This window comes from Urocampus carinirostris, chromosome 14, assembly GCF_059441175.1.
Source record: "Urocampus carinirostris isolate Australia breed hairy pipefish chromosome 14, RoL_Ucar_1.0, whole genome shotgun sequence".
Taxonomy (NCBI): Eukaryota; Metazoa; Chordata; class Actinopteri; order Syngnathiformes; family Syngnathidae; genus Urocampus; species Urocampus carinirostris.
This window is the reverse complement of record NC_142362.1, coordinates 12367943-12391609: the sequence shown is the minus strand read 5'-3', so window position 1 is coordinate 12391609 and position 23667 is coordinate 12367943. Positions and strand designations below refer to the sequence as shown.

At 38.8% G+C, this 23667-nt stretch overlaps 1 protein-coding gene across 4 annotated transcripts in view; it reads right to left on the bottom strand.

The window, feature by feature from the left end:
- The window catches only part of LOC148352650 (polyprenol dehydrogenase), a 70517-nt gene that overhangs the window by 28438 nt on the left and 18412 nt on the right, over positions 1-23667 (bottom strand). For 3 of the 4 annotated variants that reach the window (XM_088353161.1, XM_088353163.1, XM_088353164.1), the window contains exons 2-3: positions 11304-11411; positions 6931-6999 (exon numbers count right to left, since the gene is read on the bottom strand). In XM_088353161.1, coding sequence (XP_088209287.1) covers positions 6931-6999; positions 11304-11409 — 175 coding nt within the window. In that variant the 5' untranslated portion in view covers positions 11410-11411. Of the gene's footprint in view, positions 1-6930; positions 7000-11303; positions 11412-14506; positions 14638-23667 lie in introns of those variants that run through there. The other variant, XM_088353160.1, reaches the window with a different exon arrangement.

The following is a 23667-nucleotide window of genomic DNA, read 5'->3' as shown; positions in this document are numbered from 1 at the left end:
CATTACTCCAGCGAGACTTCACACATTGAGTTTAATATTTTCATTGCCGGTACTGTTAATACATTTACAATTTATTCTTACACTAAACCGCAAAAGACACTTTAGGCCTGTGTTGATAATTTCAACCTTGACTGCGACGTAAAGCAGTATGTCCTGAGTTGGTGGAGTTGTTTACCGTTAAAAGTGACCCTGAGGATAAAGATTTCATTGGATTTAGTGATTTGTAGTGAAGCTGATAGTTTGGTAAGTATGTTCTTTACCAGTGTCTGAAATAACGTATGCCCGGACGCCTGGGGCGTGCAGCTTTTACGTCGGGCGTACAACTTACAAAACGTCTCCGCCCGGGTGGCTGTCAACTTTTTCAAGAAAAAAAAAAATCAAAATATTTTTTCTCAAATCAAACGTTGTTTTATTCCGATTTCGAAATCTTCGTTCGAATTGGATATTTCGGAATTTCGGTTCGTTTAGCAATTTGCATACTCTGCAGCCGATCAGAAGCCTGCATCGAATAACTTCAAGCTTCCGGACTTCCCCGAGCGTAATAAGGTTTGCATATAATTCTCCAAAGTAGACGCACATAGAACACAAGAAAAATGGATAAGTGGTTAGGAATCAAGCCAAAACCTCAGCCCCAGAAGAAATATTCAAAAGAAGCTAACAAAATGTATGACGCTACAAAACGTAAACGTACTTTGAAAGCATCGTGGAAAGAGGAGTTCACGTGGCTTGTAGCAGACGACGCAACACAAACATTGCATGAAGAGGAGTAAATACAGGTACATACTGATGGCAGATGGAAAACAGCGGTTTCATATACATGCAATGAATGTTAAAAGTAGATTTATAATAAACTTAATTTTAAAGTGTTGTTCTGTTATATATTCTGATTGTCAATCCTTAAGACTTTGCAACAATTTTTTTGGGTGATTTGTCGTCTTGTTGTGTTTCAAGTTGTGAAAAATGGGGCTGGGCAGGCAACTTTTCAGAGTTGTCTGCCCTGGTGTCCAGTAACTTTTTGTCATGAGTTTCAGACACTGTCTTTACGCTAGAGTTATCTGAATAACTCTTACTGACATTACCAGGTGTTTCAGTCATGTAACGTTAGTATACCTTGTTGTTCTTTATTTATTTATTTTTTAAATTGCCTTTCAAGATGACAAGATGATATGTGTGATTTTGCTGTCGAATAAATTTCCAAAACATGCGAATAATACTGCAGGTGCGATTGATATATGTTTTTTTTACTTCTTAATACTGTATTTTTTTGCTGGTCGACTTATACTCCAGAGCGACTTGGAAATACAGAAACGATGACGTAAACCTTTTGAGAGCACCTCTTTAAGACTCAGACATGCAAGTAAATAGTTCATTTAGAGATGTCTGATAAACAAGGCTGCAATCGTCAAGAATATTACGTCTGGGAAGAAAGCCAACATGAGCTCCTTCACTTATTATTCAGCTCAAGTAGAGGACAGGAGGCTGGGCTGCGTGACGGTCATTGCCGGCTGGCGGTGCTAATGTAATGACAGACCGCTAAATCAAGACTGCTCTGGTCGTTCAGTTGTAATTATTTGTTTGTAACAGCCAGGTAAAAGGACCAACCATCAAACTTGTTCTAATGGAATCCAAGAAACAGATACGAGCAGTTTACTTACCGCATTTATAAGACTATAAGGTGCATCCAAAAACGCCAAATTGGCCAGAAATTTGTACGTGCGCCTCTTATGCGGACAAAGCTGTAAATTTGTTACCACATCCATCCATCCATCAGCTGCACCGCTTATCCTCAGTAGGGTCGCGGGGGTGCTGGAGCCCATCCCAGCTATCTTCGAGCAGTGGGCAGGGGACACCCTGAACTGGTTCCCAGTCAATAGCAGGGCTCACAGGGACAGACAATTTGCTCGCTCATTCACACCTAGGGACAATTTGGACCGGCCAATTAACCTGACATGCATGTTTTTGGAACGTGGGAGGAAACCGGAGTGCCCGGAGGAAACCCACACAAGCACGGGGAGAACTATGTTACCACATTTGTGCAATTATTGATCGGTCACTAAATATTATTGCTGATCAGAATAGCACAATAACGGTGGCAATGGGGTTTGAACCGGATAACAATGGTAATAGCATCAAATTTTAATCACCAGGCTGCATACTATTGGATGTTATGGGAATAGAACCCTAATCAGGGCCCAGGAGGCCACCAGATTCTATCCGCTCAACTGGTCTGACTTCTGGACCCACCAGACTACCTCAGTTACTAGATGTGACCCAGATCCAGAAGAAAATTATCCACTTCGTGTATGAGTGTCAACTTGCATTTGAAGAGCATATCCATCATCTAGTGTTAAGAAGTGTAATTCATCGTCAGATATTTCAATTTCTTAGGATTATTTTTGCCAAGGCAAAGAATCGCAACCCACTGAAAATTGGTCTGCGACCAACTTCTGGGTCCATACAAACCTGATAAAAAACAAATTCATCCATATATCCATCTATTTTCTGCACCACTTGTCCTCAATAGGGCTGCGGGGGTGCTGGAGCCGATCCCAGCTGTCTTCGGGCAGTGGGCAGGGGACACCCTGAACTGGTTGCCAGCCAGTCGCAGGGCACACAGAGACAGACAATTCGCTCGCTCATTCACACCTGGGGACAATTTGGACCGGACAATTAACCTGACATGCATGTTTTTGGAATGTGGGAGGAAACCGGAGGTGCCCGGCAGAAACCCATGCAAGCACAGGGAGAACATGCAAACTCCACACAGTTCGATCTCATGACCTCACGCACTAACCACTGCACCGCCGTGCTGCCCGAGAGTGTGTAGAAGGGAAAAAAGAGCTAAGAATTGTAAGTGACAATTTTTTTTAAATATGTCCGGTCATGCTGTTCTTTTCTTTGTCTTCTTCGTAAAGACTGAGTTGGCGATACCATTAGGGCTGCAACAACAAATCGATAAAACAACTAATATCCTAATCAATTCCCTGAGTCAGGCGATTTCCGAGCCACCAAGCACGTTTAATCAATGCAAATAAGTGCCTTGGATTTTGTTGTGAAGTTGTAGTGTTGTAGTACCACTTTGGCGCCTTGAGACCGCTTGTATAACAGTATCTTACTTTTTTTATCCTTTTCTTAATTAACATTAACATGTCATCATTGCAAACAAAATTAGCATGAAACAGTCAAACACCACAAAGTTAATAATTTTCAAGGGAACAGAAAGTGCAACAGAAATACAGAGACAAAAATATGTAAAAACAAATTCATTAAATAATTTAAAAAATAAAACTAATAATGATGATGTGTTTAACTCAACACAAGGGGCAAATCCTTAAATATATTATATATGATTTGCAGATTGGGGACGTTTATCATATTCAAAGATTTAAACAAAATGACACATTTATTGACAAAATTTCTTAAAAGATTTACATTCTTTATTTTTTTGTCGGACAAATGAAATGTATTGCTCGTCTTTGCTTTTGTTTCGTCTGATAAGTCCAAATGTAACGTGATTTTTGGGTTAGTTGATACGAAAGGATCCTACATATTTGCAAGTGTATAGCATACATTTATACGTATTTTTGTTTATTGTTGAGTTATTTGAGAGTTGTTTTTTTTATTGTTATATATTATAGAATATTCTGTCTAAAAGTTCCATACATTAATAGCGGAGGAATTTCATAGATTATTAAAAAAATAATCGACCAACTCATCCATTAATAAAAAAAATCGTTTGTTGCAGCCCTAGAATACTGATTTTCAGTGGTCCTCAACCTTCTCTGTACTACAGATTGGTTTTAATTTCCTTTACCGAGTTGAAATCCATGTGCCTTATAGTAGAGTTTTTTATGAAAAATCACTAAAGACTTTTTGAGGGGTACAACTTATAACCTAGTGCACTTTATAATCTAGTGCGCCTTATAGTGCGGAAAATAATGTACTCTAGATTGCTTATAGGAATTTAGGATCTCCAACTCTTGAGATGTTTTTTGACGCACGCACACTTGTGTTACAGAGACTGACATCCTTGCTTCACATTTTTAATCCAAGCTTTTGGTTCGAGGCAATTTGTGTAACTTTCAAGTGCAGCGTGACTAAAGTTAGTGGACAGACACAGCCGCCTGTGGCAAGCACGCATAAATACCTCGGATCGGTGTCTAGCCTCTATCTGTGTGTGTCTGAATAATCAAAATTAAAATCCGAGGGTTTTTTAGTTCCATGTTGGGATTGGTTGGAAGGTTAATTTATTTGATTCGTAGTACATTTTCCCCTTCACTGTAAAATAAAGTAAAACACAATGCTTAAAATAAGCCAGTGGGGAAAAATGTCATTTTTCAGATTTTTTCCAAGCTAAAAAAACATAATATAAATGGGCAAATTATATGCACGATTTTTATTATACAGCACTTGATCTATCTTAATGTTATTTGCAGTGCAATTTTAAGCAGCTTCATTAAACCAAAACTATTTAACCCCAGATACAGACGCTCCCCTACTTACAACCATTCGACTTACGTAAAACTGTAGATACGAACATTTTTTTCAGGATGTCGCAAAATATCCGGACATTGCTGTAAATTAAATTTTGTATTGTGTGCACCTTTTTCCGAGTACAGGACATTACTGTAGTGTTTCTTTCCGCCGCTACCGGCGTGTGGCGCTGTAAGAAGTTACCCAGCATCCACCCGGAAGTAAAAAAATCCACCTCCTCTTTCTAGTTCGTATGTAAACATACAGTGTACTGAATCTTCAGCGCGCTAAGAACATTGACTTTTTATTGTTTAATATCTCGTGCATCCATTCAATATGGTTGGTGTAAATTGTAAGGAAGAGGCGAGCCGTTTCTTTTGAAACGAAAGTGGAATAAGAAAGGTTGATGCGGTTGAGAAAATAGTCGGAACGCTTTTTTTCGGCCACTTTTTACCACGGAGGAGGACCTCTCGAAGCGCATCTTTCAAAAGTAAATTAAACTCAACTTTATTTATCTTTATAGAGCATATTATTTTATGAAATGTTTATTCTTTAGTACAAAAACAATACAGGTTACTTATACAAGCCTTAAACATACTTATATAAACCGTAAATATACAAAATATAGCACTGAAGCAACTTACGAACAAATTCAACTTACGTACGATCGTCCAGAACGTTCGTAAGTCAGGCAGCGTCTGTCCCTACCATCTAAAAAGAAAAAACAGTAATCTGCTGCCACCTACTGATATGGATTAATATTACAGTTACTATTCAGACGGAAAAAAGTATACTGGATAAAATTGAGGACTTTTGACATGATATCACAGTACATTGGTTGAAGAACTGCACTTAATGTTTTTTAGGGAGCAATTTACCTAATGTAAATTTTCACTCTGTGGGGAATGAACCCAAACTATTGCTAGGTCACAGTGAAAAATCATTGACTTTAGTTCATATTAATATAATTATAAATTTAATGGAGCAATTCCAAGCTGTGCGACATGGTTGCCAGTCACAGGAAAAAAATACCTTATTTTTTTTCTTCAAAAAAGTCTCTAGAGACACAAATGTAAAATAACACTCACATGAGCCATACTCTTTTTTTCAATGTGCTGTAAAAAGACAAATACGAAAGTAGCTTTACCCCTAAAAAAAGATGAAGGCTCAGACAGTTATCAGATTGATTTAATCAAAGCCAAATATGTGGTGCAAATACCAGGAAAGGTGCCAACAGGAGTTTGGACAGAGATGTTAAGCGTGCCGCCACACATACTAATGAGAATCCATTACCGGCTCTTTCAAGCGCAAACGTACACACATTTTCATTCAGTGCACAAGCATCTGGCAGCAGTCACCCCCTTGTACCCAAAGCCTCAGTGCTTGCCAATTACAAAGCAAGTGATCAATCCTGCTGCCTCGTTCAAGGAAATCAACTTCAATGACGTCCGCTACACGGCCTCTTGTCACCGAGTTTGATGGCAGCCGATGCGCGAGCCAACCAGTCTTCGGCGGCTTTTTCTCAGGCGGAATCTTTCTATCATGACTAGTAACAGGATAAAGACACCGTAATACGAACTTTGAATGATTACATTTAAAATGATACCCTTTGATTTAGGCTTATAACGTTCACAGGGTTTAAGTTATACCCATACATTTGCCTGAGAAGCTGTTGAACTAGCTGAAGAAAGTTTATGCCTATAATAGGGGAGAAGAGGACATTTGAGCCAAGGCAAACATTTTTTCACTATTATTAAAAGAATAACATTTAAAGATCAATTTCAAGCACCAATTTCATGTTTTTTAACGCTTAAATTATCATGTCGCCTATATTCATCCAACCATTATCTTCTCCTTATCTGGCGTTTAGGCGTGGCTGCAGCAGCTTCAGCAGGGAACCCCAAACCACCCTATCCCCAGCTTGTCTGAAAAGTTCCCGAGGCTTTCCCAAACCATCCTTGAGACGGTCTGTCCAGCATGTCCTGGGTCATCCCAGTGGCTGCTGTTGGTGAGATATGCCCGGAACATCTCACGAGCGAGGTGTCCAAGTTGCATCCTGATCAGATGCCCAAGCCACTTTAGGTGGCTACTCTCATTGCGGAGGAGAAGTGGCTTTACACCGAGTCCCTCCCAGATGACTGAGCTTCTCACCCTGTTTCTAGGGGAGAGCCCAGCCACCCAGTGGAATAAACTAATTTCAGCCACTTGTATCCAGGATTTTGTTGTTTCAATCATGACCCACAGTTTGTGACCATAAATAATAGTAGGAATTTAGATCAGCCGGTAAATTGAGAGCATTGCCTTTCGACAAGGTCTAATGGTAGTTGAAAAACACTATTCTTATGTGTCTGGCCTTTCTCATTACGATTTGATAATTTGGCACAACTAATTTTGTAATTTCATACCCTTAATACATATAGAAAGGTATTCGGAATTAATGTTTCTATCCACATTCACCTTGAGCCTCGTTGTACTCTTCATGGATCCTCCTAATGGCTGCAAGACCCTGTTCTTCATCCCTACAGCCTGAGAAGAAAGAAAAAACAAGACAGATATAATAAAGATTAATTTGTGATTCAGATTTTTATACACATGTGACAAGTAAACACTCTTTTTCACCATCAGTATGGGTATCAAGGTAACAACTTAAATTTACCTAGCACTTCACAACAGATTCAAACATCTTAGTAAGTATTGATGCATGTTCCTCCAGATCCCATGAAGATAAAATGTGGTGTTCCCCAAGGTTCAATTTTAGGCCCGGTACTTTTTAATCAGTATATACTTCCCCTTAGGAATGTCATCTGGAGACACGGCGCCGGTTTCCATAGTCACTCAGATGACACCTAGCTGTATATTGCCATGTCCCCTTGATGATACAAGTCTGATACATACCCTTTTGAAATACATTTTATGTATTAAGTCATTGATGGCAGAGTATTTCCTACAGCTCAACCAGGATATGCGTCATTTTAAAAAATGTCAACAATCAATCAGTGTGACCCTCATTTCGTAGACACATTTTCTATTTGATCGTCTGTCTGTCTGCCATTTTTAGCTTAATTGGGTACTCATAAGACATATTTTAGGACATTTTCAAGGTTGACTTTCACTATACCTCATTTTTTATTTGTCTCACAGTGAACGACTTAGCATATTAATTTTTTTACGGCGTCAAATGAATTGTCAGTATCATCAAAGTTTTCCCAAGTTATCGACAGAATTGTCATCATATAAATGGTAAATTTTAGAAGATATAAAAATTGCAGCTGGAATTTCCTCAGAGCGATTAAGCGTTTTTTTTTCAAAGACTAGGGAGGATTTACGTTGCTCTTTGTTGAACAATGCTACATTGGCTTTGCCTAATCAATTCAGCAGTGAGAGGATGTTGCACATCCTCGGCTTGATGTTTTACATCTGCTTTGTTTCCGAGTACGAAAAAGGTCATTCTTCATTGCTTGAGAGGATCGTTTTATTAGTGAAAATAGATGCAGATTCCCAAACAAAATGTGCACATTACTTGTTGAAAGGCAAAGCAAAACACACCAGCAGAAGCTTGAATGTTTACAAATGCAATCAAGCCAGACGATTGAAATTTGTTTTAGCGAGATTAGATTTTCGTGCAGGCCTGTGTGTTGATATATCCGTGATAGACAAAACTACACACCAAAATGCATTCGCAGCGACTTCGGATTGTAGCTGTTGCGTTTATTTGCATATTCATTAAAAAAAAAAAACTGAATGTGAACATTTTAATTAACATTGAACATAAGTGACGCTTTGTTAAGGTCCTGAGGCATCAGACGTGTCTAAAAGGCGATGAGAAATGATTTCAATTTCATAGGTTTGGCGTCATCAGCGCTACCAGCATTTCGAAGATGTATTACCAAAGTCAAAAATTAATTTAGCTTGTCCACGAGGCTGTTAGCATGTTTTATTTTATCTTGAATGTTCAAAGCGCTTCGGCCTGATAGAAAAAGCAAAAATGAAAGATTTGTAACTCCATAGGAATGAAAGTACATCTACTAAAGCTTTTTCTCCTGATGTGAGGAGGCAACGAAGGCGCTGAGGGAGCAGCTCATCTCCGCTGGATTGTTTGGGACGACAACAAATGTTCAAGTTCTTCAGGTATTGATTTTTCGTATGTAATCATACGCTTGCTCTCCAGTCTCATTTGTGCTTCCTTCCATCTTCAAGGACTCTACGACACTGACGTTGGCGAGTAAACGCAGGATGAATGGCTAAAACTATTTCTTTTAGTATTTTTAAGCCTGTGATTTGAATGCAGAATGCGGAATTAATCTTGAAATCAATAGAGATGTGGCTAGACTTTTTTTTCCCTCTGTAATGAAAATTGGAGTCCCATGTGATTCATCTTGAGATTCTGCGAACAGTGATGGCATATGGGTCAAGGTGTCTTTTTTTTATATATCTATTATTTGAGGGTAAAAAACACCTGTTAAAGCAACATGGGACTGACTGTCACTGGCAAACTATTAATTATGGATGAAATACTCCACTGTTGGGAGTTTAGCAGTTCCTAGTGCTGACTGTGGGGAATAATGTCGAAGATGTGGAGTGAAATACGTTTGTGGCGCATTTCGGGATAGCATTTCAAATATACAGCCAGATTTTTTTGCAAGGACGTTCGATATATTATCAGTCTCGTTATCAGTCTGCATTATGCAGTGCTGATTTTATTATCTACCGCTTTTTGGAAGGTCATTTTTTTATAAGCTTTGCATTCGAAACAGCAAAAGATATGATGCTGAATGGCATGCATGATATCAAACCAATAACAATTTAAAGGGACATTGTGTATAATTTAGCGCCTGCGTTTTTTAAAGCCCAAGAGTTCGAGAAGGGTGTATTTATTTCATATAACATAAAGCTCACCTAGAGGGAGATGACATGACTGTCTACCATCTTGCTCCTACGGGTATCCGGAAAAAGAAAAGCAGCCTTTCGGCTCGGTCGCCATTCTCGAGGACAAATGCCCTGCTCAACACGCAATAAACTGCCGTATTCGAGCTTGGCCGCCTGAAAACGGGCATTGTGATATCTCTGCATCACTGCTATAGTCTATGGATAGAGTTATTTGTGGGAAATGCACTTTCCATAAAGGCAAACCCTCTTGAAAAATAAATTGTTAAAGTCTCCCCTGGTCCCACCTTCTACTCCTTGAAGACTATATTCCCCTGTTATTGTTTTTCCCCTAAAACTCAAACAGGCCATTTGGTAAAAGTGCATAGCGGAAAAGTTTGATACAGATGTCACTATTAAACTTTAGGAGGAGACAGTCATGAATTAAAAAGTTGCGACCGCCACAGGATTAAAAATCATGCCCTTGGACCTTGGAAAAAAACAATTCCAAATCCTTCCTGCTGTGAATGAGCAAAAATAGATGATTCTGACTACCATTTCCAAATGATGGCATACAAGCAACAACATCTGCCATCTTGCTGCTATAAGTGCCTGGAAAAAACAGAGCAAAAAAAAAAAGAAGAAAAATGGTTGGGTTTGATCAATTTGCCTCTCCATAGTTTGAATTCGTCCTTATTCCATCTTCGCAACACAGCAAAAATTCGTCCTCTGCTGTCCCAGTTTGATGGTGAGATTATAATTCATGCGTTAGTTACCTCCCATCTAGATTACTGTCATGTACTACTCTCCAGTCTCCCAAAGTCTAGCATCAAGAGCCTGCAGCTGGTAAAAAAATGCTGCAAAAAGGCTTTTATCTAAAGACAAGAAAGTTTGATCACATTACCCCGATTTTAGCTAAACTGCGTTGGCTCCGTGTCGTCTTAAGATGTGATTTTAAGGTTCTGTTGGATGGATGGAAATATACAAAATTATACATGGCCATTCCGCCTCATGTCTTTGAGATTTAATCCCCTCTATGTCCCTGCTCGGAAGCTTCGCTCGGAAAATGCTAGTCTACTAGAGATTCGAAGAGCCCAAAAGACATCCGCAGGCTCAAAAGCTTTCTCCATTCAGGCCCCGGTGCTGTGGAATGCTCTGCCCTCTGAGATTCAATCTGCAACCTTGGTGGAACTGTTTAAATCAAAGCTTAAACCACACTTATATTCTATGACTTATGAATGACCTATGTTTCATGTTGTCAATGTCTGTGTATGGATTTTTGATGCCCTCGTGAAAGTCATTGCAGCCTGGGTATCCTGGAAGGGGAATTACCTCATGTGCAGTCTCTTCTCAAGGTTTCTTCATTTTCCTCATGTTGAGGTTTTGAGTTTTTCTTTGCCCTCATGTAGGTTTTAGATCAGAGGATAGTGTAATAATAGTATGTAGTCTGTACAGCCCTTTAAGACTTCTTGTGATTAGGGGCTATACAAATAAACATGACTTGACTTAACAGAGGAAAGGGTATATGATTCAGTAAAATGAGTGGACAAGGACACTGCCACCATCTACATGCCACTAAGGCATTGTATCTTTTTCCCCTTGGGATGTTGACTTATTACTGTGTTGGACGTGAATCATGACATTTTGAATCACTGACCATCACTTGATTTAAGGATGCATATGATTACAAATGCTAATATTCTTGGAGCAATGTAATTGAAGCTAAAGTGTCATCGGTAAATAAAAAAATAATGTTGGAGTGCCATGTCTAATCTCGTTGCTTGGAACATTTCACAACGTTGACATCAATGACAATAAAGACAATTATAATTCAAATTCAATTCTAATTTTTAAAGAGCAATAATTCCAAATCAAAATCTTTGCTGCCAATTATGTTTATCTGCTATTATTTACTTTGCATATACTAAAATTGGAACATGGCAGAAATATGTAATATGATACTGTACCTATGATAACATGTGCGCCCAGTTTGGCCATGTGGCGGGCGACCTCATAGCCGATGCCCCTGCCTCCTCCTGTCACTATGGCAACCTTGCCATCTTGTCTGGGCATCACTGGTAAAAGCAGAAGAGGACACACAGTTATCCAATTTTGTGTCACAAAATGAGTAAAGTAAGACATTTATATCAATTTCAGAGACAATTCAAGGCCATTTGAGGAGCTATTGTTTAATATGTCATGAGAACATGTACGCAGTAACAAAAGAATGGAAAAAGGCACCTGAGAAACAAAATGAAACGTTCTATATTAAAATAAATGGCACGTTTTGCATAGCGAAACATCACATGCTGTGTTTCTTAATTTGAACTACGACAAAACTATTCACAGCGATAGATGGTTAAAACCAGGGTCGGATCCAGATTAGTTTCAGTGGGACCATTGGGGGGGTCAAACAGATACCACAGATGTTTTGGGGGGCAACAAAAAGTTATCAGAAAAAAATGAAATCTTCCACTAACCTCTCGCTTTTACATAGTATGTTTAATATTTTTAGTCTCTTAAACCCCATAGGAAAGCTTTAGAGTATACGACCTTTTCATCTTGGACTGTTAACATTCAAATGATCATGAACTTGTTTCATTGTTTATGTGAATTACAGAATCATCAGCTGCAGCATCTGCCAATTATGTATAAACTGGTGGCTGAATGTATTATAAAAAAACAGTACTCTAAACCAGTGATTTTCAACCACTGTGCCGCGGCACACTAGTCTGCCGTGAGAGATCGTCAGTTGTGCCGTGAGATGTCACTAGTTAAAATTCAAAATTTTAAAAAACATTTATGAATCGTTTTCTGCAAATATTTTGTCATTTTCAAGTGTCTGTGCTGTAAAAACTGGGGGTATTATAAATTATAGTATAATTAAACATACTGTTCTGTGTCTTTTTACAACATTTTTGGTTAGTGGTGTATCGCGAAATGTTTCCAATTTTAAAAAAATGTGCCCTTGGCTCAAAAAAGGTTGAAAAACACTGCTGTTAACAATATGGTCAATTTCTTTTTCTTAGAATGTTTAGTGACAATGTTTGCACCCAAAATTAATAATATTTTGTCCGCCTGTCTCCGCTAAGGCGCATTTATTTTGATGCAGGACTCTGGCAGGCTCTACCATGTTCAACCAATCAAACGTAGCAGCCTCGTCAAGTGACCATATTTTACTAGAGCAGGGGAAACGTTGTTTATGGATGAAACGAATTAAAGAAAACACAGAAGAGGAAAAGCACCCTTGGGCTCACATCAAAAGCATGTTCCCCTTGAAATGGGTGCAAAACACCAGCTCCAATATGCAATGTCTCTATACGATTTTTATTTTACTATTTATTAAAGGACTTGAATTTACGTTGATTATTTTATTCTACTTTTAAATTAAATGTATTTTTTGTTGATTAGATTGACATCATTTGATAATCTGATTGGTTGTTCTAAAAACAATCAATAAATACGACGTTGCTACGGTTACTTGAGAAAGTTTCTCACTTGGTACTTTTTTACTCTTACTCAAGTAACTTTTTGGATGACTACTCTTTATTTCTACTTGCGTATTATCATCCTGAAGTAACAGTACTTTTACTTGAGCAAAATGTTTTGGGCACCTCTACCCACCTCTGGGGAAAACTATTAGTATTACATACTGTCCCTTTAAACGTCGTATGGTTTTGTATACCAATCAGTTTAAATGAAAACACGAATCAGTCTAAATAAAAAGGTGAACACTTCAACAATCTGTGCCCTTATTTTTTGTTAAAATAATCTGAACTGTTTTATGTTGTAATTTGAATTTTAACTAAATTACATAAAGCAGCACTCTATTAATTTAATAGAAAATCTGGTAAAAAGAAAAATGAACAGTAGCAATATTGTAACAATATAACAAAAGTAATTATTTTCTTTAATAAAATACTTTACAATAAGCAACACGAAATGCATTTAAAAGTAAACTCGAAACAAGAGTAAACATTAGCAGAACTCCAAAACCTTAAGTCATTAAACAGCTAAACTCAAGAAAATCAGTGTTATTCATACAAATCGGACAAAGCTTCTCCCAATGTGAGAAATATTTACCTTTAAAAAGTATCTAGTGCTCAGCTCTGGTCCTTAAGCAAGTTAATGCTGTAATTGCTCCGTTTTACTACTGCCTTTTAATTAAGAAGTGCACTATATATTATTTCCGTTTCATTGTCTGTCAAACATATGAGAAAAAAACCCCAAAATGGAATTCAAAGGCAAAGGCACACGACCCAGTATTTATCATCTATTCAGGGATCAGAATGGAGATTTTCATTTTCAGCTGAAATAGCCAGCGTCCAGGAATAAACCAGGGCGGAGCCCCCCCCCAAAAAAAAACTGGGTTTTAGGCAATTTACTTGTCCAAAACCATGCTTATATTTATCATTTAAGTAACATTTTTAGAAGATTAAAATAGTTTGCCCACATAACTGATTTTTTTGTAAATACTGCAAGATAAGTTCAAATGCAGTTCAGTCCCTGCAGCTTGTGCGACAATGCGGCCAATTTTTCTAACGGCCGCCAGGGTGCGCCAGAGCAATAAAGGAAAGAGTGAGACAGTCGGATTTTGAATTTGTTTGCTACGCAAGAGAAAAAGTAAAAATGTCGGAATGCCTTTGGGGTTCAAAAACAGCGGAAATCCGCGGATCCGCGGAAAATTCTGATCCCTGTCTATTGTTGTAATGGTGTTCTAACGCCCACACGGTCGTAAGAAGAATGGGACGCAGCGAAATTTCCAACTTTTTTGGAGGGGGCTTCAGTAAGATCAGAGGGAGGGGCAGTGCCCTCCCAAGCCCCCACGGAAGATCCGCCAGTGGTTTAAAACGTCGCACGCACGAACGGTAAATATTCTCTGTTGTGATTGGCTAATAAAGGATATTGGGAAACAATGGACCTCAACCCGACCTAGGTTATGAAAATAAGCGTTTTAAACTTTACATTGCGAGACAAAACAACTGGTGAAGCTACGGTTCAGATTTTTAACACAGTCCAAATGTTTTGGCTTTTTTTCTCAATTCGGCACAAACGTGATTCCGTAAAAACTCAAATTGACTGTTATGCACGATGAAATAGCAATGTTTCTTGCTACTATGCCGAACGCGAGCATGTAAACAATATGAGTAGAACACACGATTGAACCGACCTGGCAACTTGAAACGCTTGTTGAACAGCTGATTCAAAAGAACTTTAAAACCAAGTAGATAAAGCTTGATAGCGGATACTAAACGTAAAAATAAAAGAGAGAACATTCTTCAACCGGTTGGTTGTTTCTGGGTTGGCTACGGGGGCAGGCAGTGACGAGCACGTGTGTGGGACGTGTCCCAATATAAAATAGACAGCAGTCCTTCCACGACCTTCCTAGCGATCACATTATCCCACTGATGTTTTTTGATGATAATTTGAATTTCTCAAAAGTTTGGAAACTGATCAATTGCTAACCTTACTTGGTTTGGTTTTAATTTGTTTTACCGGTAATTATTTAATTGTAAATTAATCTAAGTGGTGTCCGTAACCTTAAAATATTCTACTTTCTCCTCTGGCTGAAATCATGATTGCAGCCTTTGTCAAGCTCCTTTTGTTACACGTGTGAGTATGTGAAATTCTTAGATCTCGAATAAACATTTCCTTTTTCATCTTTTTTTTTCGTTTGGCATTTTGGACTGTATTTGAAACAGTCTTTTTCTTAGTTTAGTGGCGGCAGTAGCTCAGGAGGTAGAGCGCTCGTCTTGGGATCAAGGGATCACAGTTCGAATCCCAGCTCCTCCATGTTACATGTCGAAGTGTCCTTGGGTAAGACACTGAACCCCTAATACCCCCAATAAGCAGGTTAGCGCCTCTCATGGCTGCAAGGTCGCTATTGGGAAATGTGGAGCACATTGTAAAGCGCTTTGGGAAGTCATTGACTTGAAAAGCGCTATATAAATGCAGATCATTTCATTTCATTTCATTTCGTTAGTTTAAACCATCAAATTAGATTCTGAAGCTGATCCATATAACTTTAATTTAAAATGATTTTCTCTACAGCGCTTACAAATAACTTCAAGCAGAAGGTGGACTACTACCTGAATTGATCACCAGTAAGTCACAGGGCACATAGTAAAACGGACAACCACTAAAAATAAATGTGAAATTGTACCAATGCTGTCTGCATTAAAGCCAGACAAATCTACGAAGAGACTATTTATTACTCTTTAGATAATTTTAAAGGACAAAATATTGCCTACAGTATAAAACAATTTGCAAATTTCATTGATCAGAATACATCCAACATTTTCTAAGTAATCAGACAAAAAACAGCACATAGTATATGAGGGCAGGGTGCGTAGTTTGAGTTGTCCTTAAAATTTTAAAGTAGAATTTATTTTTTAAGTATGTGTTAACAATGCCCAACTGAGTTCAAATAGCATCTAAATATATTTTTCTACCACGCCTATTTTCTTTTATCTTACGTTTATTATCGGTGTCCCGGATACAGAGTGCATTACGCAGGGGGGAGTGAGGTGTAGGGATGGAGGGAGAGTAATTTCACACCTATGCTGGATGTTTCCTTGTATTATAGGATGAAAATGGTGAAAGTAAGAAAATGACTGTTTCAAATACAGTCCAAATGCCAACCCCAACGTGCATCAAAGTAAGCTTGACAGAGGCTGCAATGAGGATTCCAGCCAGAATATGAATAATTTGAAGTTACGAACACCACGTTTAAGCATTCTAGAAAAAGAAATAAACCGGCATGAGTGCAATAAAATAAAACCTACGATGCCCAGCTTTGGTGACAATTATAAAAAGAGAGAATTATTTTTCAGATCATATAATTGCCCTTTACCTTGACATGTCAGAACATTATAGTCATAAAAAATGTGCAACTGGAGAATTTTATGCTCATATTTGCCTTGCAGGCTCAGAGTTTTATAATAGCAGATGCTACGTTGCGTCCTTTTGAATGTACAATGACTGTTCTAAGCAATCGCAATGCAAGATCACATAACGTTTAGTGCGGCCGATTTCTGCAAATGTTAAGTTATTCAAGCGCAAATTGAGGGCACTCTGGTTCAAAGGAAAAATGGGAATTTGTTGGTAAAAAGGCAGAATGGATATAAGATGGGAAACGCTCGTCATTGCTGGATGGCTAACTGGCACATAGTGTCAAATCAGCCGTCCTTTTACATCCGTCATATTGCTTCTGTCTTCTCGTTGACAGTCTTATTGCCTGCGTCCCGAGAGATGGGAAGGAACAGAACAACCTATTTGAGCTGTCGTTCTTTTTCCCCGAGATGTGTTTTAAGCATGACTGCAGCCGGGCCGCCTTCTCAGAAATGAAGGTAAGGTTCTCTCTTGGGCCCGTTGTCTGCTTCGTATCGTAAAGGTACCATTGCAATACCTACACAAGTCCCAAAGATTACAAAGGAAGGAGATTTTACTTATAACGCTTTATCCACAAAAATAAACAACAAATGCGTATAATAAAAACACGGAAAATTGAGATGGTTGAGTTTGCAAATGTTTGCATGGATTTTCCCCAAGAAACCTTTGCAACAATTATGAAATGAAATGAAATGAAATGATCTGCATTTATATAGCGCTTTTCAAGTCAATGACTTCCCAAAGCGCTTTACATTGTGCTTCACATTTCCCAATAGCGGCCGTGATCTGTGCAGCCATGTAAGGCGCTAACCTGCTTATTGGGGGTAATTGGGGGTTCAATGTCTTACCCAAGGACACTTCGGCATGTAACACGGACAAGCCGGGATTCGAACTGGGATCCCTTAATCCTAAAACGATCGCTCTACCTCCTGAGCTACTGCCGCCCCAATTATAAAAAACAACAAAACAAATGGTGCATTTTTGACTCGGATCTTTAAGGAACAGTGTGTAATATTTGACCACTACGTTCACTGTATTGGGTAGTGCAACCGAAAATGAGTGCTCAAAAGCCTAAGGAAGATCAAAAACTAAAGGGACTTATAGTAAACGAGTAAAGTAGGCGCTAAAATACACAATGTCCCAAATGGTGACCTCGATGCCTGAATCTGCCATTTAACACCAACAATATTGTGCCCAAGTTTTATAAATAGAAGGTGCAAAATAAAAAGTTAAGTATGCCTTGCAGGGGTAGTTCATAAATCAGATTAATAATATTATTATTGTAAAGAAAGAAAAAAAGTTAACACTTAGTACAGACGCTCCCCTTCTTACGACCATTTGACTTACAAATCTCTAGCGCGCTAAGAACATTTTTATCATTTAATACCTCATGCATTCAATATGGTTGGTGTGAAATGTAAAGAAGAGGTAAGCCATTTCATTGGAAATTAGAGTGGAATAAGAAAGCTTGATGCGGTTGAGAAAATGGTCGGAACGCTTTTTTTCAGCCACTTTTTACCACGGAGGAGGACCTCTTTAAGCGCATCTTCCAAAAGTAAGTTAAACTCAACTTTATTTAATTTTATAGAGCATATTATTTTATGAAATAGTTATATTCTAGTACAAAACAATACTGATTACTTATACAAGCCTAAAACATACCTATATAAACCTTACATACACATACATCCCACACAAAATATAGCACTGAAGCAACTTACGAACGAATTCAACTTACAAACGATCGTTCGTAAGTAGGTCAGCGTCTGTATTCTTTTTGAGCAGCTTGATATTTTCCCAGTGACAACCTGCAGTTCCATCTTAGTCCAAAGATGGCAGTTGCAAGTAAATAAGTGGCAACCTACGTACTACCCTTTGCCACTAACTGTATTAATCACGAAGTTCTCCTAAACAAAAAATCTAGGTGTGCTTTCTTTGCAATTGTTCATTTGTAACTTCCAAAATAAGGTTTATGGGAAAAACTAATAATAACACTAAAATGAACAACTGGAAGTCCTTGATTCCGTTCTGGTCGGGACGGATAAAAGAATACGCTAACCTTGGCATGGCAAATTTTGCTTAATTTTTAATGCACTCATATTGATCCCTCCAATCAGCAGAGAAATTGCCTACAGTCTAAAAGAGTTGCATGGAAAGGTCTCTAAATAGGTTCTAAATCCATTAAAACACACTAATATATGTTGATCTCATTTCTTTTTTTTTAGATTCGAAACGAAAATTTTGTTAACATGTGCACGCATAGAACCAATCACAAAGTTGTAACGGATCAAAAATCTATTTAGTACCATGATGAAAATATCGTAAAATCGTAGCTTGAGAAAAATCACAAATTGCTCATGTGTTCATGAACGTTAAATCTGGAGGTGGACACTGTCAAACAGGCTGGAAAGGGCTTGGCGCAAAAGATGACAGAATAAGAGCATCGTTACAGTCATCGGGGAGTATTTTAAGCAAATGAAGGCAGCGCCGCGTTACCACAAATGTGAACAGACAACCTACTGCCGGGCTTGGATTGAGATTGGCGTGCTCGCCACAAGCCACCTGAATTATCGCGGCGCTAAAAGTAGGCCAGCCAAAACTCTTCCATCAATTCCTCTACACCAGAGGTGGGCAAACCACAGCACGTGGGCCTCGTACGACACATCAGGCGTTTAATCCTTATATATATACAGTGGTACCTCTACTTACAAATTTAATAAATTCTGAGAGTAGCTTTGTAACCTGAAACATTTGTAAGTAGAAACGCCTTTTGAATGTAAATGCAATAACCCGTTCCAAGCCCCACAAAAGTATGATATATTTTTTTGATAAATCATTAAAGAGAATCAGAAAATGAACCAAATCCAAATTAAAATTATATAACAGCACAATAAACATTAAACGAGAGCCACATAATGTAAAAAAAGAGAATAAAGGGAATTAAAAGAAATATGTATTCACCTTTTAACTGACCTCTTTGTTTACTGGTCCTCAGCAGTGTTTTTTGCCCCGTGTTTCTTAAATAACAATCCGTCTGAAATACGCGAGATAGACGAATAAAATTATGACTCCCAACACGTGGTAAGCTTTCTCTCCTGGCTTTGATCTCTTTGATCCTCGGCAAAACTAACATGAAATGCGACAGAAACAAAATGAAAATAAATCCAAACAGCTTGCCAACGTCATTTTTGCCGTTCCATGTATTCCGTTACTCCCCAAGCCTGCACAAAATTTAGTAATTTTATTCATATTTAGTTTCTTTTGTCTTTTATTAGCATATTTGGTATTGGAGTAATCCAAAAGTAATTGAAAGTAATCAAGTTAAAGTAACCCTACCCAACCTGTCAACACTTTTTCTGGGTGATTCCGTCACACAAATTCTGCGACTTCATGAAATATTGCCAAAATGTCTTTATTTAGGGCTGATGCAATGATGACTGCATCCTCCTCCTTGTCGTCTCTGAACTCCCCCTGCACAGCGTTGTGTTATCTCTTGCTTTGTTTTGATGGCCAGAAAAGGTCTCTTCCTCTTCTTTTCTCCCTATTCACTTTTCTGTATGTCTTTTATGGGGCCTATAGTAAATGATAGCTCTTCATGGCGGTACCATACAGTAGACTTTACAGAGCGGGAAATGTACACGAAGAGCATGACGGGAAAGGGATACGGCGAGCATGCCGGGATTCACACATACGCGTCGGGCTGCCACGTAGAACACTATGTTTTTGACTCAGTATCCTGAAACGCCTTTGTAACTAGAGGCAATATTTTCCCATTCATGTACTCTGTTACCTAAAAGATTTGTATGTAGAGGCATTTGTGAGTAGAGACGCAGCACAGTTCTGAGGTTAGGGGATCAAATCCAGCTACCTTACTTACTTACTGTGCGGAGTTTGCATGTTCTGCCCGTGCTTGCGTGAATTTCCTCCGGGCACTCCAATTTCCTCCCACATTCCAAAGACATGCATGTCAGGTTAATTGGCCGGTATAAATTGTCCCTAGCTGAGAATGAGCGAGCAAGTTATTGTATAGTGACCTGTTTATCTGACTGCCCATTTTGCACATCTGGTTTAGCTGCTCCTCTTGCACTCTTTGCACGACTGTAAAATACTATACATAGCTATAATTATTTAGCATATTATTAGTACTTCAATACTTTAACTCAGTACAACATTTATTTATATCTGTACATTCAAGGAAACTGTGCGGGTCAGATGTATCGACATTTCGTTCTGTATACACGTGTACAAGAATGACAATAAAGTATATCTGAATCTGAATCTGAAATCTCTGAAGTTGTCTCTCCCTGTGTGCCCTGCTACTGGCCGGCAACCAGTTTGGGGCGTCCCCTGCCAACTCTCTGGGGACAGCTGAGATGGGCTCCAGCACCCCGTGACCCTAGTGAGGATAAGCGGTGCAGATAATGGATGGATATATATATATACAGTATATATATATATATATATATATATATATATATATATATATATATATAAATAAATAAATAAATAAATAACTATATGTAGACAGAGATAGAAAGAGAGAGAGAGATATGGTTGTCCTTTGGCAACGTTGAAAACGTCAATGATGAGGGTTCTGATAATTATTCAATTCTGGCACCAAAGCTCATGGACAAAATGCTCTTTTTCTTTTTTTGCCTTTTACACGTGTTGCTGTGAATACAAAGTGAGTGGATGTGTGTGTTTTCGTCTTTGTTCTCTCCCAGCCTGAGAGGTTGAGGGTCAGTGAGGCAAGCCAGCCTGCTATTGTTTAAAGGAAATTGCATCTCACGCATGACTGTGGGATGATTATTTGGGATGATGGGACGTCAGAGAGACGGCTCTTTGTACACACTCCCCCGCACACATTCACGTACTCGAAGGCATAGGGGAAATAGGACATGACAGGAGGTTTTGTGATGTAAACAATATGTGAACCACATCAAAAGAGCTACAAAAGTCTTGGGGTTTTTGGTGACAACCACTGGTTGGCCAGGAAATCTGGCTTTTTTTTTTAATAAATCGAGGCTGGCGTTGGCAGCACTGGATATACAGTAATGATAGTGTTTGTGTTGAAATGTAGCCAGAGCAGTGGTTGTGAAACAGTTTGAACCTGAGAGCTACTTCATTCTGACGTATTAGTGTAAAGGACAACCAGTTTGTTGTTATCTTGTTTTTACTTTGTTATAGATCTTAAGCCCGAGCTAGCCGAACTTTTGGTCAGGTCGGCCTCAAAATGTCAATGATTATGCCTGGGTTTGAGCCAGGCTTCTCTCTCGCTGACATACTTTATATATGTATCCATCCATTATCTGCACCGCTTATCCTCAGTAGAGTCGTGGGGGGGGGCTGCAGCCCACCCCAGCTGTCTTAGGGCAGTGGGCAGAGGACACCCTGAACTGGTTTCCAGGGCACACAGAGACATACAATTCACTCGCTTATTCACACCTAGGGATAATTTTGACAGGCCAATTAACCTGACATGCATGTGTTTGGAATGTGAGAGGAAACTGGAGTGCCCAGAGGAAAACCACGCAAGCGCAGGGAGAGCATGCAAACTCTGTAAGGAAAGGCTGGTAGCTAGATTTGATCCCATGACCTCAGAACTGTACTAACCACTCAGCCGACGTGCTGCCCATATATATCCCCCCATCCATTATCTGCACCGCTTATCCTCAGTAGGGTCGTGGAGGAAACCCACAGAGGCACGGGGAGAACATGCAAACTCTACACAGGAAGGTTCAATCTCATGACCTCAGAACTCTGCCGTACATGCGCTAACCACTCCGTGCTGCCCCCGCCTATATATATATATATATATATATATATATATATATATATATATATCTTTGTATATATCCACCCTTGCTCGGAGGAGGACCTCCCGGGTCCACCGAGTCCACACAAACAAAATTAGAAAATTCAGGTTTGCTTCGGGCTCGGTCCCTCAAAACAAGTTTTTTTGTCGAGTTCGGGTCAGGCTGGATTTTTTTAGGCCCCATCTTATCTCTACTTTTCGACTAGGTGTTATAATAAGTTATTACCAGGTTATTACTATTTAGTCAAAAACAAAAGCATCATTCTAACAAAAGACATTGGGTAAGTCAGAAGTGTCAAACTCATCTTCACCGAGGGCCACATAAGTGTAATAGCTGTTCTCAAAGGCCTGATGTAACTTACTAACTAAATGATATTGGTATATAAAATAAATGTAACTACTCCTTCATGTCACATAAATTTGAATTTGTTAATTATTTAAATCACATACATGACAGTTCTACTGAAAAATGTCACCACATGTTATGAATTGAATACAGGGATACCTCTACATCCGAGCTTCTGGAGGGATGAGAAATTTGAGTTACAAGATTTCTGTCGAACAATAATGTTGCCCAAAATACAAGAAAAAGTACAAGTAAGGAGAATTTCCAGACATTACCAACAGAGAACGGGGATTTAAAATAATTTCATTTTCCTTTTATCTATCTTGATACAGAATTTTTTGTTACATTTTAATGTGTTTTAGTTATTAGGGGAATGTCTTTAAGAGCTAATTAGGGTTAACTTGGTTGCTTTTGGAGGGCTGGGAATGGATTAATTGCTTTTCAATCATTTCTTACAGGGAAAACTAGCTCGAGGGACAAGCAACTCAAGATTCTAGTACAATCTGGGAAAATATTATTCTGGTACATAGCATCTCGTTCAATCTTTGTCAGTCTGTCAGCGAACCTCAGCAGATGCGAGGCAAGCACTTTTTGACTCTGGCTCCGGTTTTGATTCCGACCTGTGCCTGTATCGTGCTAACGAAGCGACAAAGTTTGATACATTTGCTTAAATATTTTACCCCCCGAAAATTATTAGTATTATTATAATCTGTGCCCAATCAAAAAGACCCAAATGAAGCTTATGTTCACGCAAGTGCTATCTCTATGTAAATGCGGAAATATTCCATATTATGAATACTGAACTAGCGCATCGTATTCCGGACATGAATCCAGACGAGTTGGAATGTGAAGTCATTTATGTAAATAACATGCATGTGTTCATTTGGAATAAAAGTCACATCGCATGAAGTAGTATCTTGAAACAAGCTCGCCTGTCGCTGTTTTACATGTGCTAGTAGAGGCCACCATGAATGGATATAACGTTCCATCTAAGATTCCACAGGGCTGAGCAATCACAGAAATTCTGTGTGTCATGAACCGGAAAAGGAGGAGAACCCAAAAGCGTGACGTTTCTCACACAAGCCTTTTATTTTAAAGGAAATGGGGAGTCATGCACGTAAGGAAGCAGTCTGGTGTGGAAAGATAGGAAGCCAGAGACCGACGAGATCGATGCCAATTGCCCCAGCAGATATCGGACAGATGGGGTCTATAGCAAACAGGACTGGACGGACAGGATTGACATTGAAACAGGATATTAAAATTAAACAGGACAAACTAG